The sequence below is a fragment of the Apostichopus japonicus genome, chromosome 4, assembly GCF_037975245.1.
Source record: "Apostichopus japonicus isolate 1M-3 chromosome 4, ASM3797524v1, whole genome shotgun sequence".
NCBI classification, from domain to species: domain Eukaryota; kingdom Metazoa; phylum Echinodermata; class Holothuroidea; order Aspidochirotida; family Stichopodidae; genus Apostichopus; species Apostichopus japonicus.
In genome coordinates this window covers 3,855,053-3,875,545 of record NC_092564.1, presented here as the reverse complement: position 1 = coordinate 3,875,545, position 20,493 = coordinate 3,855,053, and the positions used below count along the sequence as shown (strand labels likewise).

At 37.4% G+C, this 20,493-nt stretch overlaps 1 protein-coding gene, 1 long non-coding RNA gene and 2 other non-coding genes across 4 annotated transcripts; 2 read left to right on the top strand and 2 right to left on the bottom strand.

The window, feature by feature from the left end:
- Positions 1-927: 927 nt before the first annotated feature.
- Positions 928-999, top strand: Trnah-gug (transfer RNA histidin (anticodon GUG)). The gene has a single exon. It is a non-coding gene; the product is annotated as a tRNA-His (tRNA).
- A 224-nt stretch (positions 1,000-1,223) lies between these two features.
- Trnah-gug (transfer RNA histidin (anticodon GUG)) lies at positions 1,224-1,295 on the top strand. The gene has a single exon. It is a non-coding gene; the product is annotated as a tRNA-His (tRNA).
- Positions 1,296-5,026: 3,731 nt separating this feature from the next.
- On the bottom strand, positions 5,027-7,566 carry LOC139966178 (uncharacterized). Its single transcript, XR_011792499.1, has 2 exons — positions 7,216-7,566; positions 5,027-7,061 (listed from the first exon to the last, which is right to left on the bottom strand). It is a non-coding gene; the product is annotated as an uncharacterized lncRNA (long non-coding RNA).
- A 746-nt stretch (positions 7,567-8,312) lies between these two features.
- LOC139967100 (chitinase domain-containing protein 1-like) lies at positions 8,313-20,022 on the bottom strand. Its single transcript, XM_071970820.1, has 13 exons — positions 19,836-20,022; positions 19,154-19,286; positions 17,479-17,631; positions 16,851-16,973; positions 15,464-15,515; positions 14,672-14,778; positions 13,925-13,986; positions 13,369-13,461; positions 12,189-12,283; positions 11,460-11,580; positions 11,053-11,205; positions 10,007-10,079; positions 8,313-9,363 (listed from the first exon to the last, which is right to left on the bottom strand). Exons 1-12 carry the CDS (start codon positions 19,868-19,870, stop codon positions 10,052-10,054), a joined length of 1,155 nt encoding a protein of 384 aa, XP_071826921.1. The 5' UTR covers positions 19,871-20,022; the 3' UTR covers positions 8,313-9,363; positions 10,007-10,051.
- Positions 20,023-20,493: the final 471 nt, after the last annotated feature.

Below are 20,493 nucleotides of genomic sequence, written 5' to 3'. Positions count from 1 at the left end.
ATACCGTTTCCTATAGATCCACCACGTGGCTCGCCGTGATCGTCTAGAGGTTAGGACATTACGTTGTGGCCGTAATAACCCAGGTTCGAATCCTGGTCACCGCAATTTTTTTCTTTCGCTTTTAAAGCATTTCTTCAAGCGTCCAAAGGATAACATTTTTTGGGAATTCCTACCATAAGTGCCCCGGCAGCTGCGTGTTTATTTTTATATTTTGACCTACAATTTTATTCTGTTTACATTTATTAGCTTGTCATATCATTCAATGATAGGCAGATATATAAATATATTGCTTGAGATACTGTTTGTCATAGATCCACCACGTGGCTCGCCGTGATCGTCTAGAGGTTAGGACATCACGTTGTGGCCGTAATAATCCAGGTCGAATCCTGGTCACGGCATAATTTTTTTCGTATATAAGTAATTTTCTTTCGCTTTTAAGGCAATACTTTTATAAGTCCAAAGGACGAAATTGTGGTTGACTTCCATACTATAAGTGCCCCTGCCGCTGCGTGTTCATTTTTATTTCTTGCCCTAAAATTATATTCTGTTTACATTATGTGCTTGTCATATCATTCAAAGATGGGCAAATATATTTATTGCTTGAGATACCGTTTGCAATAGATACACCACGTGGCTCGCCATGATCGTCTAGAGGTTAGGAAATTACGTTGTGGCCGTAATAACCCAGGTTCGAATCCTGGTCAGGGCATAATTGTTTCGCTTTTCAGACAAATCTTTCATAGGTCCAAAGGGCAAAATTGTGGGGGAATTCCTAACCATAAGTGCCCCTGCGGCTGCGTGTTCATTTTTCTTTCTTGCCCTAAAATGTTATTCTGTTTACAATTATGTGCTTGTCATATCATTCAATGATAGTCAGATATATTCATTGCTTGAGATACAGTTTGCAATAGATCCACCACGTGGCTCGCCGTGATCGTCTAGAGGTTAGGACATTACGTTGTGGCCGTTATAACCCAGGTTCGAATCCTGGTCACGGCAGCATTTCTTTCTTTCGCTTCTGAGACAAATCTTCAAGCGTCCAAAGGATAATATTATTTGGGAATTCCTTACCATAAGTGCCCCTGCGGCTGCGTGTTTATTTTCATATTTTGCCCTAAAATGTTATTCTGTTTATATTTATTTGCTTTTCAAATCATTCAATGATAGGCAGATATATATGTATTGCTTGAGATACCGTTTGTCATAGATCCACCACGTGGCTCGCCGTGATCGTCTAGAGGTTAGGACATTACGTTGTGGTCGTAATAACCCAGGTTCGAATCCTGGTCACGGCATAATTTTTTTCGTATATAAGTCAAATCTTTAAAACTTATATAAAGAGGCAAGTCACCGGGAAGCGATGGGCTCCCCGTTACTTTCTTTGACTTTGTTGGAGAAGATTTGTTAGATGTTTTCAGTGAAGGGTTCAATAGGGGGTCTCTTACTGAGTCGCAGAGAACTGCTATTATAAGTTTGCTAAAGAAAGATGGTGATCCTTTGGACCCAGGCAATCGTAGACCAATTAGTCTATTAAATACTGATTATAAGCTATTAGCGAAGACTTTGCAAGCAAGATTGTGAACAGTTATGTCTAAAATTGTTAATGATTTTCAAACGTGTTCTGTGCCTGGCTGTAGCATTCATACTATTTGCGCGACGGTTCGTGATATTATTAAGTACCACCCCATCACAATTCATAAAAAAAATAGACAAAAATATAACGATTACAGAAACAGATTATTCAATTTTTCACAAATTCTCAGGGATATATTATCTGTGCATGGTTTGATATGTTCATCACAATGAAGCAAATATAGCCTACAGATTCGATGTGAAATGGTGTCGTTCTATAAAATTCCATATAAAAGTTAGTGAATCCAAAAGTTGGAAATTAAATTACCCTGATTACTTGAAGACACAAGGACTGTAGGTCAAGTACATACATGTTTCTTTTGTGTGTGTGTGTGTGTGTATGCTGAGTGCAGTTATCGAAAGAGAAACGTTATACTAAAACAGTGTTACATACAACGAGAGTATACTTTAGTGTATACCTCCTATAATGGTTGTTAAAGGTTAAATGAATCATAGATATACGATAGACGTGTCTGTACAGTACATAATGCAGTACACTGCCTAAGCTATATGTATCACAACGTTTGCGTTATACGCTAGACGTATCTGTACAGTATACACTGCAGTACACTGCCTACGCTATTTGTTACGCAACGTTTGATTTATACGCTAGACGTATCTGTACAGCATATACTACAGTACACTACCTATACTATATGTTACGCAACGCTTGCTTTATACGCTAGACGTATCTGTACAGTTTAAACGGCAGTACACTGCCGACGCTATATGCTATGCAACGTTTGCGTTATACGCTAGACGTATATGTACAGTATAAACTGCAGTACACTGCATACGCTACACGTTACGCAACGTTTGTGTTACACGCTAGACGTATATGTACAGTCTATACTGCAGTACACTGACTACGCTATATGTTACGCAACGTTTGCGTTATACGTTAGACGTATATGTACAGTATACACTGCAGTACACTGCCTACGCTATTTGTTACGCAACGTTTGATTTATACGCTAGACGTATCTGTACAGCATATACTACAGTACACTACCTATACTATATGTTACGCAACGCTTGCTTTATACGCTAGACGTATCTGTACAGTTTAAACGGCAGTACACTGCCGACGCTATATGTTATGCAACGTTTGCGTTATACGCTAGACGTATATGTACAGTATAAACTGCAGTACACTGCATACGCTATACGTTACGCAACGTTTGTGTTACACGCTAGACGTATATGTACAGTCTATACTGCAGTACACTGCCTACGCTATATGTTACGCAACGTTTGCGTTATACGTTAGACGTATATGTACAGCATGTACTACAGTACACTACCTATACTATATGTTACGCAACGCTTGCTTTATACGCTAGACGTATCTGTACAGTTTAAACGGCAGTACACTGCCGACGCTATATGTTATGCAACGTTTGCGTTATACGCTAGACGTATATGTACAGTATAAACTGCAGTACACTGCATACGCTATACGTTACGCAACGTTTGCGTTATACGCTAGACGTATATATGCAGTGCATACTGTAATACACTGCCTACGCTATATGTAACGCAACGTTTGCGTTATACGCTAGAAGTATCTGCACAGAATATACTTCAGTACACTGCCTAGGCCAGGGTTGTCCAACCTTTTGCAGAGGAGGGCCACATGGAATGATTATGATGAAGGAGGGGCCGCATGAACCCTACGCTCGATTTTTCGATTTTTCGCCCGAAGTCCAAGGCAACAAAATGTGAGCACTGCGCGCGGAGCGCACTGATTTATTTCCCTTCCTGATAAATCAGATGAATAAAGTTCAGCCGCCCCCCCCCCCTCCGCTGAGAGAGTGTCACACAAACTGACCTGTATGCAGTTTTTTGGACCCAGAAGGTTCGAATGATTGATTATATAGCTTCAAGTTGTTATCAATAAATCAGCTCACTAAAATTTCGCACTGTAGAGCATCTCTGGCGGGCCGGACGCAACCCTGCAGCGGGCCGGACTGTGGCCTGCGGGCCGTAGGTTGGACAACCCTGGCCTAGGCTATATGTAACGCAACGTTTGCGTTAAACGCTAGACGTGTATATGTACAGTATATACTGCAGTACACTGCCTCCGCTATATGTAACGCGTTTGCGTTATACGCTAGACGTGTATATGCACAGTAAATTCTGCAGTACATTGCCTACGCTATATGTAACACAACGTCTGCGTTAAACGCTAGACTTATGTGTACAGTATATACTGCAGTGAACTGTCTACGATATATGTAACGCAACGTTGCATTACATAGCGTATATACAGTCATATTTGTTTCCTCCCACAAGGAAACTCATTTATACGATATTAATGCATGACCAAACCTTTAACGATAAGGATCCTTTCATCAGCAACTATACGCTATTCATGTTAATATTAATAATTCATACGTTTACCTATGCTCAGCAGTTTTTCAAATCCAAATCTATTGTAAACGATTTTATATGACCCAATCAACTTATCCTGAATCCAAAGTGTCAAACCCGTTTATATCATTAGAGAGTGGGTGGTAACTTTTTCTTAAATAGTTGTCATGAAATACCGGTTTGGGTATTCTGCAAGACTGACGGTGAACAAGGTGAACACACTTTACAACCATATCATTTTCAATGTCGCAATCTGCAAAATGATAGGCGATTTACCTACATATATATATATATATATATATATATATATATATATATATATATATATATATATATATATATCCCTGGTGGAAATTCCAGTTGAACTTTTGAACTGGGTTCAACTGGAATTTTTTATACGGAAATTGGCCCAAATTTGAACTAGGTTGAAATGGGTGAACTGGGGTTCCCAACTGGTTCAACTATGTTTTACTGGGTCCAACTGGTTCAACTATGTTTTACTGGGTTCAACTGGTTCAATTTCAACTATGTTTTACTGGGTCCAACTGGTTCAACTATGTTTACTGGGTCCAACTGGTTCAACTATGTTTACTGGGTCCAACTGGTTCAACTATGTTTTACTGGGTCCAACTGGTTCAACTATGTTTTACTGGGTCCAACTGGTTCAACTATGTTTTACGGGGTCAACTATGTTTTACTGGGTTCAACTATGTTTTACTGGGTGAACTATGTTTTACTGGGTTCAACTGGGTAAATTATGTTTTGCTGGGTTAAACTGGGTGAACTATGTTTTACTGCTTATATTTTTAAATAGTTTGAACTGGAGTTCTCAACTGGTGTTATCTACACTTATATAACACCAAACTATAAGAAGTTTTCATTTTTTAACAGTAGATCTATACTGTATGTAAGGGTGTTAGCCACTGAAAATAAATGTTTGTTCTTGATCAGAGAACTCTGGGTTTGGTGTGATGAACTAACACAGAGCAAGACACATAAAAATATGGAGAACTCAACTGGATTGGATCAAAAGAAATTATAATTATGAATAACAAACAATGTACAGCTGATCTGGGCCCAGTCAAAGAATTAAATAAAACAACTTACAGTCGTCAGGTGTGCACCCAAAATATAACGAAATACACTTAATTTAAAAGTCTGTTCTGGTGAGTTGGCCTACTGGTGACATCAAGTATTCTAGGACCTCAGATCTTCCACGACATCAGATATTCTACGACATCAGTATAGTTGAACCCAATAAATGGTATGATGAATGTCCGATCCCAACAAAAAAGTATCCTTTAATTTATATGAAATAGTGTTCCAGGGTATCCTTTCAGTAAAATAATGTCAATATCCTTTGTAGTAAAATAATGTCCTTTATAAGTGATGGTGTCCTGGAATATCCTTTATTGTAAAATAATATCCTTTATAGTAAATAGTATCCTTTATAATAAAGGGTGTCCCAGACTGTCAGTTGAATATCACAACTTCCATAAAATAATAAGGTCTACAGTAATTTGAACTATGTAAATTAAGGTTTAAAACAAACTATCCAGCCATTAAACTATCTTTGTCTTCTTTTACAACTGCCTTGCTCAGATACTCATAGCCAACTGCCAACTCCCTATACCCTCACAAAACTCCTTTGTTCCTAAAATATATACACACAGACCCCATTTCCTGTGAGGGCTAATTTCCAGGAAGAACAAGATAGTTGCCTAGCAACCCAGAAGAGAGAGTTGTTAATCAACTCTTTTGATGCCACAAGACAACATACAAATATACTGTACAAAAGTATAGCCCTCTGTACAGTGAGCACACTAATAGACAAGTAAAATTATGGTACAAAACAAAACTTTATGTAAGAGCTGACCTTCTTACACTGTACAAATGAAGCCTCACTTGAAATTAGATTGATAGTTTAATCATATGTTCATAATGTTCAGTGTAGGGCATCCTCACATTCGTAGCATATACGTGTATGCTGTACACTTCACTAGGCTAATGACGTTTGCAAAGTATGTTATTATGCCAATATGACACTTCATATTTGAAACAACAATCCAGGCAATTGCGTAAATTTTGAAAATTGCTATTATGTTTGCTAGTTGACGATAACTTTCCTAAAATCATGCGGCTAAATATAGGTGTTAACTTGAGTATAACTAGGTTAGGCCCCTATAAGCTAGGCAACTATAACGTTAGGATATGTCTAACGTTAGTACTAATTGTACCATGTGGTATACCTAGTAGAGAACCGGTTTGTTAGGCCTAGCCTATACTATAGTCCTACAGTAGCCCTAGGTCACTTTATATAAAGTTTCTGTTCAATTCCCTATAAGCTAGGCAACTATAGCGTTAGGATATGTCTAACGTTAGTAATTGAACCATGTGGTATATACTAGTAGGGAACCGGTTTGTTAGGCCTAGCCTATACTATAGTCCTAGGTCACTTTATATAAAGTTTCTGTTCAATTCAAATATTTATTATAAAGAGCACGTTTACAATCAATTATAATGTTACAAGTATATGTCAATAATATAAAGATACTGCAAGATCACAAAGGAGGGAACTTAGCCGCGGTAATAATTTAAAATTGTTGGCAAAATCTGTTACAAATGCGATTATTCTGCAAAGCTTCTGTTGGCGTATGTGGTTTGCGGATTCGGAATTTATAAATTTAGCGCTAACGCAAGGGACAAATGTCAAAGTTCAAATTTAGTCGGATCATACTATTTTGCACTAGGAAGGCATTTTGCATACCAATTGTTCAAATCGACGAACAAAGTATAACATAATTTTTTCAAATTTATTATATAGTAAATATTTCATATTTTTAATCATTGCGGTACAAAAATGTAATCTTTTAATCATAACTGTGATAAATATGACAAAGATTTATTTTACACCCCTCATAAGTTGGCTAATTTAGCATTTTCAATATATTACGATACGGTTACTGCTTTCGAACTTACATTATAATATTCTTGATAATTACGCCTAAAATAAAAGCAGTCAACATAGTCCAAACCCAGTTAGGCCAGTGTGAAACCTAGTTCAACCCCAACAGGGCAAGTTCACCAGTAAACATAGTTCAAACCCAGTTGGGCTTGTGCAAACCAGTGAAACCTAGTTAAACCCCAGTTGGGTCAGTTCACCAGCCAATAGTCCAAACCCAGTTGGGCCAGTGCAAAACCAGTTGAAACCTAGTTCAACCCCAACAGGGCAAGTTCACCAGTCAACATAGTTCAAACCCAGTTGGGCTAGTGCAAAAACCAGTGAAACCCAGTTGAAACCCAACTGGATCAGTTCAAACATAGTTCAAACTCAGTTGGGCCTGAACAAACCCAGTTGAACATTGTGTAAACCCAGTTGAACCTAGCTCATGTTCAGCATAGCCCAGTTGGAACCCAGTAAGACCCAGTTAAACACAGTTAAAAACCAGTTAAACACAGTTAAAAACCAGTTAAACACAGTTAAAAACCAGTTAAACATAGTAGGCCCTAGTAGAACCTAGTTGATTTTTTAACTGGGTTCTACTGGAATTTCTACCAGGGATATATATATATATTTATATATATAATCCAGACCCGATACCTAGGCAAAGTCTGCTTACGTTTTCGAATCACTACCGTGTACTATCTTATGTCTAAATGTTTTAATTCGTGTGTAAGGTCTTGTTTGCAATAGTTTCCATCCAGAATGCTGCTGTTAATACTTATTTTGACCGCTGGTTTATTCGTCGAAGGACATGCTTTGACTGATATCAAAACTAACTTCCCATGGAACTAATGTTCAAGGTAAATATTATAAATTTTAATTTTTCTTTAAAACGAGAGACAGACTTGTTATGGAATTGTCTGGATAAATGTGTTTATAGCAAAAGCTATATAGATATTGTTCATAAAACTCATTGGTTGTATTCTGTAAACATATCATGACCCTTCTCATGACCCTTAACCTTTAACTTCTCCTTTAGTACACCTTGAGCTATTTCTGCTTTAGACGTCATGCCCCGTTGCTGTTTCATGTGTGTGCAACGTACTTCAACCATAGAAATTGATTACTTCAACGTACTTCGCATCGCAGCATCTACATGCAGTGTACCTCCCAACATAATGAGTCTTTACTATATATACGCGATCTGCTTGTGCTTGTCCTAAGCGTTGCTCTGTTCTATTTGTGTGCAAGGGCGACGATGCATTTCGTGTCTCTCCCATCACTAACTTTATGTTGGAATTATTAATAGAGGAACAAGAAGGAACGTCCCCCCCCCCTTCCACTCCCTCTCTCTCTTGGTAGCTTTAATGTTTAATTGTTAATAACCACAAGAACACTTTAAAGCGCCCAAATAATGGTCTAAGTTTTTTCAGTACACATTAACACGACTTTGACATAGCCTTCTCGCGGGGGCAGAAAGTTGCAATTGCCTCTGGTCGAACTGTGTCCAGTTTATATTTATTCATAAAAGAGCACAATTTCGATAAAAAGCCAAACTAAAAATTTCGACTCGTTATTTGAGGATAAACAGTTGAAATTTTGAGAATAGACATATCTAAAAATTTTGATATAAAACGTCATGTTTTGACATAAAGGGACTAAATTTCGTGTAAACTTAATAAATTCTACAAGAGATCGATATTTTGAAAAAAATGATGAAAATATTTATGCGCATGAAAAAGTCAACAATGTGATATGAAAGGTCGACGTTTCTAGGGAAATTTCCACATTTCTATACAAGAAGTCGAAATTTTAAGAGTGTCGTCGAAGTTTTTGTATAAAGAGTAGACATTTTGAACTACAATTACATCTATCATCATCATTGGTCTCTAGAGTAAACCAATTTACCTCACAATATTTTCCGTAGGTGGCGAGGTCGTACAGCGGCAAGGCTGGAAATGACACGTAGAGACCACGGTCCAGTGTATATTATATTTTTTTTCGGTTTTCACAGAGTAAGAAATTAATAAATAAAAAATATGACAATATGTTTATATTCTCAGCTCCAGATGAATGTGGTCCACATGGTGCTTGCGACTGCACACTTTACACGGACTTTAACGATATCTATTGTAAAGGTATCGATATCGATGAAGTACCAAGAAACATTCCAGCGAATGCTACGTTCTAGTGTATTCCAGTTTAAAATGCACTCAAATCCGCTGAAGACCCCTATCCGAGTTTCTACATAGTTTTCTGTTGATTTGTCGTCGATTTGAATTCTGTAAAGTCTTCTCCGTTGCTTTTTTTGGCGCCAGTTTGCTAAGGATCCTCGAGTCATGGTTGCATTGAGGAGTTTATTTTCACATGTTTCTAATTTGTTTTCATGTAAGTCGACACGCCTTCAGTGGGATCTTGCGCAAAAAAAAAAAAAATCACCAATTAAAACAAAATATTGTTGAAAGTATTTTTACCAAATCCATTTGTTTTTCAAATTTACCCACATATCACATAAAATTATGAGTGATTATCTGTGAACTATACAAGGCTAATCTCTGGCAGGCAGCCCCAGCAAATAACTGTTGGCCTAAACTTGAGAATGATAGCTTTAATAGTAGATTGAGTGGGTTTGGCCAGAGGGCACTTAAGTCACCAGATCCCATTTTGATGTTCCATTTTTGCTTGTATATTATTAAATGGAGAATACATTTATCTTTTCCACAAGGCCCATCAATTTACCATGGGTGCCAGGGTTGTAACCCCCCCCCCCCCTCACCTCTCAATCCTCTCCTGTTCTGTCCTTGTAATCTTGTCAGGTCAGCTTGTACTAGAGGTCACAGGGTTAAATCCTGGTTTAGTCAAAACAAATTGCAAATTGATGGTCGGTCTTTTTGGTTATGCTTTGCCACATATTTAACAGAAACTTTCCATAAATAGAGATAAAGATTTTTTTGCAAACTTCATAACCCATGTGTTGTTGAATTTCAGCACCAGATATTTTATTATTTCCTTTAGAACCGCACTTACTCATATGAGAAACTAACTGTTTATACTTACTTGTATTCAAAATAGTGTTCCTTTGCTTCTGAGTCCCATTTAAGTTTATGTTTTTTTCAGTAATTCTAAATATCTGAAAACAAACAAAGGGATTTGTAAAACACTTTGAGGCAATACTTCTTCAGTAACATTTGTTAGAGTTGGTTTATACAAAGCCATCTCAACATTTTCCAATTCTGTTGTGACACAACTTCAATTGAGCAAATTGAAATGACTCCAAACTTTTGCTTCACACTAAACAATGTTATAATAATAACTGGATGTCTGTAGAATGACTAACCTCACCCTGGAAACGTAAAGCTTGCCTGCATAACAACATTATGAATGCTTTTCTCTGCTTATGAATGTTCTTTCATCGATGAAGCTTGTGAAACAACTTTCTTGTGAATTAACATTTGAAATGATCATCTTGTTTCTGTCTTTCCTTCTTCTCTTTCTATGATAAACAATGTTAGTGAAGCTGTTCACGCTGAGGGCGTTGTGGTCAAGTGGTAAAGGCAGTGGACTTGTGATCTAAGGATTACAGATACGAGCCCTGGCCAGATCATTGCGTTGTGTCCTTGGGCAAGGCGCTTTATCTCCATTGCTTCTCTTCACCCAGGTGTATAAATGGGGACTTGCGAGGTAATTTGTAAATATAGTTGCGTGCGACGGTTTGTGGCTGCACCCTATGGGAAGTCCCCCGGGGGACACGTGGTTGTGATGCACTGTGGTACCCCAGAAGAGATTGATTGAATTGTGCACACTTTGGTGTGTAGATGTGTCAAGTTACCAATGACCAGGGTTGTAAAGTCGTGTGAGAGGGCCTTGGCTTTTAACAAGACTGTAAACCTAAATAAATAAATAAACCTCCTTTCGGCAAACCCTGGATACGAGTGAGAAAATAAAGTTTAGATGGAACTGGAGTGGATTTGAATTGAGCAAAGTTTAGAACTGAAGTACAACCTTAGTATTAAGCTATTAACAGCATGACATTTATCCATTAACATAGTCATGGTAATTTATTCATAACTTAATTGCAAGTGACAATTCAAGAGAGCACTTACTTTGGTCCTATAACAGCTTCTCCTGAATGACTGCTAAAGTCATATCCATAAAAGTTTAATCCAAGTAAAATTTTACTCCTCCTTGGGCCCGCTTCAGGGGCATTGGTTTCAACGCATTGTTTGACCCAGTAAATTGGAGAGTTAGGTCCAGGTCTGAGTTAAGGCAAGCAATAAATGAATGAAATTAAATATACAATGATTTCAAATCTTCTCATTGACAACATTTTCTATCTTGTCCAAACTTCAAAATTGTTTGCACTTATGACTACACTTCACTTGCTCATAAATACACACAAACTTAACATCCTGTGGACACATATTATTAAAGTGTGTCTGAAGTACAAAGGCAAATTTTATCAAACAGTAGTCTAATTGTCTCAGGTGACCAAATTTCTGTTCGGACAAACAAAATCAGCTTTGGTTGTCGTCCAGTGGACCACTTGTTATTACCATCAATATCAGATTGTATTGTTACTGTCATACTCTCAGACAGGTAAAAAATGATATAATTGGTATTGCCCTCTGTCACTTTGGAGATATGGAAATAAAACAAAAAATAGTCGTAGGCCTATGATCCACCCGAAGAGGAGTTTTAGAGGCCAAAGGCTGGTATTTTATTTACCAAACCTACACATCTCTCCTACAGTGTACATGTTAATCATTCTTGGTTATTTTGCAACATTTTGTTCCTGTTCGGGAAACAAAAAGGGAAGGAAAAGCCTCCAAAAATGGCCTGAGTACAGTATGTACAGTAGTCCATGGGACACACAGTACATAACATGTCTCAAGGTAGCTACTGTATGCTGAAGGCAAAGCTGAAAAGGTACTGGAGTTTTCCTGGGCCAAAGGGCTGCTGTGATATCTCATAGGCAAAATCTTTCCACTATAACTGGAATATACATATCATGGACATCTCTAACATAGAGATCGGAAGGAGAGTGAATTTGGAAACTGCTAAGAGAATGGAATTGGAGTGAAAGAGAGCAAACAGATTCCAAAATGTTTTATTACTTACAGAAAACTAGCTAAGTACCACAAATATATAATTATATACATTTGCCATCTTCTGGATAGTGAATTAAAACATGATTGAGGCATATATATGTATGTATGCGTGCATGTATGTATGTATGTACCTTTGGCTACTGGAGTAGTCATCAGACTAAATCCGTCCACCACGGCTGAGAGCATCTCAAAGTCATTAGCAGTGAAAACACCTGTAGCACTTGACCTTTAAAAGCAAACAGAGAAAGCCTCGGTCCCACTTTAACCCATCTTTACATTAGGAATAAACTGATATATTAATAGACATCATTTTACCATCTCATCCAATAGATGCCAGTTGCCTAAACAATTGGGTGGGGGAAGGGGGAGAGGAGGGGGCATTATGGTTAAATGGGTAAGGCAATGGGCAATTGGATTAAAGTACAGGTATGGAGTCCTGGCCAAATCATTACATTGTGTGCTTGCGCAAGGCATTATTACGCTGTGTGCTTGCGCAAGGCATCATTACGTTGTGTGCTTGCGCAAGGCACCATTACGTTGTGTGCTTGCGCAAGGCATCAATACGTTGTGTTTGCACTAAGCATGTTATGTTGATTGCCTCTCTTCTACCTGGTGTATAAATAGGGACCTGCCAGGTAACTTGTAAATGTAGTTGCAAATATCCAAATTTTTAAGTCTTTTACGACATTTACAAGAAATCATGTTGTGAAGTTGATAGATATCAATGTTTGCAATGAGTCATGACTTGAGTAAAACTAACTTTCAACAGTCACATGACTCACAGATGTGTGTCAGGAAACCCACCGGTAATGACTCGACACGAAAGTAAAAATATGTGACTAGTTACGACTCTGAGAGACACATACTTCGTGACCTTCATTGGCTACCTGTCAAACTGCGTATTGATTACAAGATACTCCTGTTAACCTTTAAATGTATTCATGGTATTGCGCCACACTACTTGGGTGAACTTGTTCAAAGTTATACCCCAACTCGCCATCTGCGCTCTAGCACCCAATCATTGCTCTCTATGCACCCTGTGTCCATTAAATCTTATGGCGAGCGATCTTTCCAGTATTCCTCAACCCTCCTTTGGAATAAAATCCCACTCAACATCAAGAATGTTGTGTCTGTGGAGATGTTCAAAATTGTTATGTTTACTCTTATTGTATAATGTGTACATATCTTTCACTTTCTTTTGTACAGCCCGGCGAGACTTTATTGTAAGTTGTGCTATATAAGAACTGTTTATTATTATTATTATTAGAGCATTACAGAATAATCACTATGTGAATGTGTGTGCAAACATACCCAGGCTGGAGGGGAGGCGGTATTACTACGTAAAATGTCAAGGTCTCCTTGTGGAATTCTTCTGACATATCAATCAAAAGGTGAATGAGATCACTGTTAAAAGAGAATCAAAATTAAAGTGGGATATATTGAATCAACTCTTGATTGAAAACAAGTTAAAATGTTCACTGAATTCAAACTAAAACCTAACGAAGAAATTAACCAAATTAAGTTCTTAACATGATTGCTAGTGTACTTTAAGCTCCGTGACATGCATGTAGGAAGATAAGGATTTGACTTTCAATTTAAGTATCACATTTTTTTATCTCACTCAAATATGTTAAAGATAGTTAGTTGACAAATCCTATTACGATCTGCCATCTGTCATGAATACCTACAGAGATTTAACCAACCTGTAAATGCTCAAGTAATGGGCACACATTCTTTGATAGTCTTAATCAATAGTAATCATCTTTACAAGCTACTTTAATCAAAATTAATTCAGACTTTGCTGTCTGTAGATGCTTCATGCATTGATAACTCACGACAGTAATTTCCTAAATGTTGATAAACTTACAGTTTTCTTTGGCCTCCCAGATGGTTCCATATCTCCACCACAACACCATCAAAATTATTTTTCTGGCATAAATTACAACAAGGGAAACATCAGTGAAAACAGCTTTCTATTAAAAGAATGTTTCAGTCTTCGGACCACTTTAACCAATACTAAACTCAATACATCGACAGAACACCCTCACCTGATGTAATAGTAGCAAGTAAATAGATATTTTGTTATATATTTATTTATTTGAAAATAATCCAAACACAGATTTGTACTGGTATCAACTGACAGAGATGAAGTATGAAACCACAGATTTGTTGTAAATGGAATAGCCCCATCGTTTTGATGAATATTGATCAGTTGAAATGATGAAGTTCCATACATCTCTTGTCACACCAACACATTGTGATGTCACAGATTTACTGTGTCTGGGCTATAGAAAAGATTACCAGGGCCTCTTCCTGAATCCTGTCCAATAGCCAAAGAATCAATGTGACCATATAATCCCATCTATGATGTGCACATACAGACTGTATGGGGCAACTCGAAGGTGGCAACCAGGACTTGTTGTACACATTTGTTTTATAAATTTTAATTAATAGACATTAAAGTATGAAGATCACAAGAAAAAAGACAAACATGACACACCCAATGTTTTACTAAGCATGTTCACCAGACTTCAAATGAATACCATACAAGGTAGGATGATTTTCTGAAATATGCAATTGAAATATCTACATATAGAATTTCCTATAAACTCACTTTGTAAAAGTTCACTGCTGCAATTGACAATGCTTGAATTTCTTTCTCTGATTCAAAGACTTCAACATAATCTCTACCAGTCCATCCATCAAATAATAACCTTGGAGCTGTTGCAAAACAAAAAGTGGCAAAATGGATAGGTTTATGAGACAGAAAGATTCATTATTTATATTATTTAATCATCAAGAAGCTACACAAAATCCAATTGTAAGGAGACCTGGCAATGGAAGTGGTTGGAGGGGGGGGGGGGGAGAGGAGGAGGAGTCGCGTAGGACAGTGCCTCCACTAAATAAAAAACATCTGGCTAACGATAAAGGTTGAATATCATTAAATTTCAGAAGCTTTCATTTGTTTTGACTGAATTACTTGTTAACACAGCACTACCAGACAATGCATCTCACATCATTTGAACAGACCAACTGGTTGTTAACACCATTCCTCTTGATCTACTTGAGTGAATAATCAACATTGTACATAAACCTTATTATGTATTACGCTGCCTAAAATTTGACTAAATTAGCAGAGGGCCTGCTTTGTCCCTGTTTTGACGACATTGTATTCATTGCATGGGAAATGTACTAAAGAAATCATCAGTCATTGGGTGTTCTTCTCATTGTTGTTTCTAAGCAATGGCAGATTAGCACAGTAGTATGATCTTAAGTAATATCAAGCATTCAAATACAGGGATGCCTATATAATTTACATGCTTCTATTACCTGACAGCTATTACTGCTTATCATAGTATGCAATTACCTGATGCTCTTACCTGTCAGAACATATGTCAACACTTACCTACTTCCACCTTCCCTTTTCCACTCTTCTTAACGTCCTTGAGCCAACCTGATCAAAGTTCACAAAACAAGGTTTGAAATAAAAAAAATTACGAGGTTTTGCACAATCTGTCTTATTATCACAGCAAAACATACAGTATGAAGAGGCCCCCTAGCATACATGTCATCCAAATAAACCACAACCTCGTTAGGAATTTAGGAAATATCCCTAGGAAATGTTCTTGTTTGTGACAGAAATATGGAATAAATAGATTTAATTGAAATGCACTTAGTAAAGGGATGTAACCTTACAATTAAGCCTAACTGTGATAATAAGGTGTACATGTATCCTGAGCTATACATGTTCATGTTTGGCTTAGCATAAATGTATCCTAAAAAATACATATTCATGTTTGGCTTAGAATGTATGCTAAATGGGGCCAGGATTTGATGTGTGAAAGTGGGGGGAGGGGCAAACCTGGGAGAGGGGTCTAAGGGGAGGGTTTGGATTTTGTAAAGTTCCTATATGTAATCTTGTGCAATATTTATAGGTTATTTCCCAGTACTAGTTGTGTATTTGAAATGTAATCATGCCATCTGCATGAAAGTGTTACCATATTCATTAAGCGAAATGAAAAGTACCACATGGAATTAAATAAGAATTGTCACATTTGGTCGATCTTCTCTAGCCTGTGTAATGACATTATGAATAAGATTAAAGTATCGTAGAGTTGTCAGTATTGTCAATCTAATTACTCACCGGTCTGGGGAAAATTAGGTTGGTGGGGGAGTTTTGGAGTTTTTTCTCTCTACCAAATGAAAGTTAATGAGTAGTATGTGCATTGGATTCTAGCCTTGTTTTTTGTTGCTCCAATAATTTTCATACTATTATTACATTATTAGTCACATGTATGTTACATGCAAACAGATTTTATAAACTTAACTTAATGAGCTTATCTTTGGTATGGTTATGTAGATAGTAAAGATTTATCAATACACATTCTGGCCCGAAGAAGACAGTGCGAGGCAACAGGCCACAATTTCTTTCTTTTATTTGTTGGGGGAGGGGTTGGTGGTGGTGGGGATATATCCACCAAACTAACCTACAGTATTTCTGGATTTTAGTTTGGCGTGAAAATGTGGTTGGGGAATGTACTATTCATTAATACATATACTTGACATTTGGGTGAATCTGTCTGCCCAATACAGGAAGCCTCATGTTACTTTGCAAAGGAAATTTACCCCAAAATTTGTTGAGCTGTAGACCATAGCCTTCTTTGCCTGGCCCATTTTAGAAAGAAACCAAGGCTCTTGTTATGTAAATGTGACTCTTGTTATACAAATGTCAGTAATTCTTGCAGCAAGCCACTTCAAATGAACCATAGCTCTGATACAAACATGAAACTAACCGTTATCGATATCATGACGGCAAATACCCTTGGAGCTTTCCTAATTATTTGTAGCCAGACAGGAGATATAGCGCTGAACTTTCCTCCAAATATTTTGGCAACGTCATAACCGTGTCCATTCCACTGAAAGTGCATGAACATATATATGTAGACATTATAGACAATGTGAAATTAGGGCAAACTAGTAACATGCAGGTCAATTAATACCTTAGTTATGTTGTTAGGATAAATTGTCACGTTGTCCATAACATGCATGAGAATATTAATTATGTCAAGTAAGCTAGCTCATCAATTTCCTTTTCTCTTACCTCACGTTCTTGCAATATAGGAGTAAAGCTTCTTCGAACAATTGAAACATGCAATCCCCAAAAATATGTTATTAAACCAAATTATCAAAAATTGTCGGCTCACTGGTTGCAGTCGATGCAGTTGTACCACTGGTGCACTGCAGTTGTGAGCTATAAATAGTTCTTATTTTTCCCAGTAAGTGTCATTGTTATCATTGATAAACTAATTTAAAGAAAATGATTCTTCTGGCTTTCCAGCCAATACTTCATACACTTTTAATACTACAGAATCTTGAACTAGTCAGTCTGTTGTCTATTTTATTCGTTTGTAAGTTACGTACCGGAGTAACGTATCCCAAGACATTCCCGGGGAACAGTTTCTTCTCCAAGTTTATAGAACAGTAGTTTGCGTGTTCACCAATCACCTCCTTAGCTTTTGGAGTCTCGGTCACCAGGCCTCGCTCAATGACACTCTTTTTGGATAGCTTCACTTCCTGTAGGATGAATAAGAAGAAGAAGTTGAGGTATAACATCGTTCGTGGAATTCTACAGTATGCAATTTACATGAGAGGTATGTTACTGCACACTTATTAACATCCATATAGATTAAACATTTGTACAATTATGAATGCAGCTCTATTGGTTACAATCTTCTTTGTACTGTCAAACCCACAGGCATAGGTTTGTTTCCCCACATCATTATAAAAGAATGCGAATGTATTTGAAACATTTCAGCAAGTCCACAAAATACCTGATCGGACAACCAGAATGCATTTCAAATCGGATATAATTTGATGGATGGATCATGTAAAAGTTAGACCTATTATGTGGGCAATATGTATGGTCTTCTCCAGTGGAAGGGCAAATAACTTCTTGTTTCATTGCAGTACAAATTTGTTATTGAAGAATAAACTTGACAAAGGTCCTCGGTCAGAAGCGAAATGACAAATGGTAAACTAACATACTGTACATTATGTACCAGAGCCTCTCAAAAACACCCTGCTTTGATAGAAAGGAGCAGTGTGTGTTAAATATCTCATCATCTCCATGAAAAAAGCAAAGCTTTTTATGGTAAATGTATGGAGCACTGTAAAATCTCAAGTAAATTTGTTTCATTTCCTCCGATTTCATGCCCACTATTCATGATCGAAACCCAGATTACTGTACCTGTACAGTAGTTTAAACTCAACCACCTGAAAATTAATGGTACACAACTACAGTGCATGGCTAGATATATGAACTGTCCATGCTGGCAATCTTGAGACATAGATTTTGAAACATAACAACAATTTACTTCTACCTACTGTAGAGCAATACGCCTCTTGTAATCAATATCGGCAATATGCTTTCAACCAACGGAATTGTGATTCGAGACATTTCTATATTTCTAGAGGTTTGCATATTCTATCTCTGCTGACCTTACTTTACCATTGCCTGCTCCCTCCCCATCCCCCATAATAGAGCTCCTCCCCATCTCACCCCCCCCCCCTTCCAAAATAGGGGCTTATAGTATTCAATGGTGTGAGCATCTACATAATCACGTCTTTTAAAGCATTATTTATTCCGCAAAAAAGACGTTTTTACCTCCATCATTATGATGGGCCTCTGGAAATCAATTATACAGTAGCACATCTACAGGTCCACATATGTGAATTGTACCATTTAATGACATTTGCAGGGATATCACGTGATGTTCCTACAAGTATGTCTGTTGACCTCAAATGACCTTTCACCAACACAACCATTGTGGGGCATTTTGATTTATAGTCTGATACACATATGCAACTTTTCCCAATGAAATTTTCCATAATGGAAAGTGCTGAGGATTGGGTGGTGGAGGGAGGTTGGCATTAAATCCAGTCATCTAAGTTTGGACTGGATTCTAAAATTAGCTAAGTAATTCCAAGAACCAGTAGAAAGAAAGGGGAAAAGCACTCATGAATATGAGCAAGGTAATAGAACTGTTCTGAAGAATCATAGACGTACTGTAGCCTACTTGCATTTGTCTATCTGTACCTTTTCATTGTCTTTTTGGGCTTTCTTATCTTTTGACTTCGGTGGCGATCCAGCATCAACCATGGAAACAAAGATTAGAAATAAAACTAAAGCCAATTTAACACTGCCTCCTGCTTTCATGGTTGATAACGCTCTAAACGTGAAGAAAAGAACATTAGAGTCAGATACGTAACTAGTTTTAAGAGTTATATTTATCCAAAAGATTTCCTGTCCAATATATTATATGTAGATGTCTGCTTGATTTAACATAGCCATTAGCCCGAGCCAAATTTTTCCTCCATTAAGATAATGCTTTTGTAACTAATGGAGCAAATTTAACCACAAGACTGTAACTTTATATCCCACTCAATCTTGGTTGAGTGGTATCCATTGCATACACATGTATCGGTCTTGGAACTACTACATCATTGTTTATCATATTGACTATGGATAACCACATGTGTGAATGGCTGTGCAAAGATAAATCAACAATGAGTGGAATGCAACACCTTTAGCAAAGTGAGCCAGTTAATTCCGCTATTTCAGGGAGACTAACCTGTACTGTAAGTGTAACTGCAGAATTGGGCAATCTTACGGGTTACTGGACCAGGTTTCTATTTGGGAGACTTTCACATTATGTCATAATGTTAAGCCTGCTGTAACATAGCAATGTGAAACAACCATGTAGTAATATTATGCATACCCTTCTGTCACAAGTTTAATCAATAAATAAATCATAATAATATGCACACAGTAGCCACAACAACCAACCAACGGGAATTGTCGTGGAACTAGTACTGGTACACAACTAGAAAGGCACCAATGTTAAGCAAGTACCCTGGATCTGATATCAAATTTCAAAATACCAATATTGGCCATTCACTACGATGACCAAAAACACAAAATGAATATAAGGTGCTCGGCTTCGTTATCAAGCAACAAACTTGGCTCGACCAAAAGTCAATGGAAATACGTCTAGACCTACCAGTGCAGTCAGCATTAAAGTAGCCAGAAGTCCAACGCCAGTCGCTAAGCCTCAAACCTAGGTCTAACTTCCGGTTGGATATGTTTACAAAGTTTATTGCAACACAATCTTAGTCGAGTCTTAGCCTAACGTTGGACAGTACAGTAGTCTGTAGCGTTTGGGTTTTACTCTCTTCCGGAAACTGAAAACATAAAACTCGTTGTTTTTCTCTCGGTGACTTGTTTTTCTCTCGGTGACTAATATCAAGTTGAATCCTAATTCAGAAGCAAATTCGGAAGGCCAAACAAATTTCGGTACAGTTTTAAGGTTGTGTTTACCACTATTAGTATTACCAGATGGCATACACTATGATTCGTTACCCTGTTGTTGGCAGGAG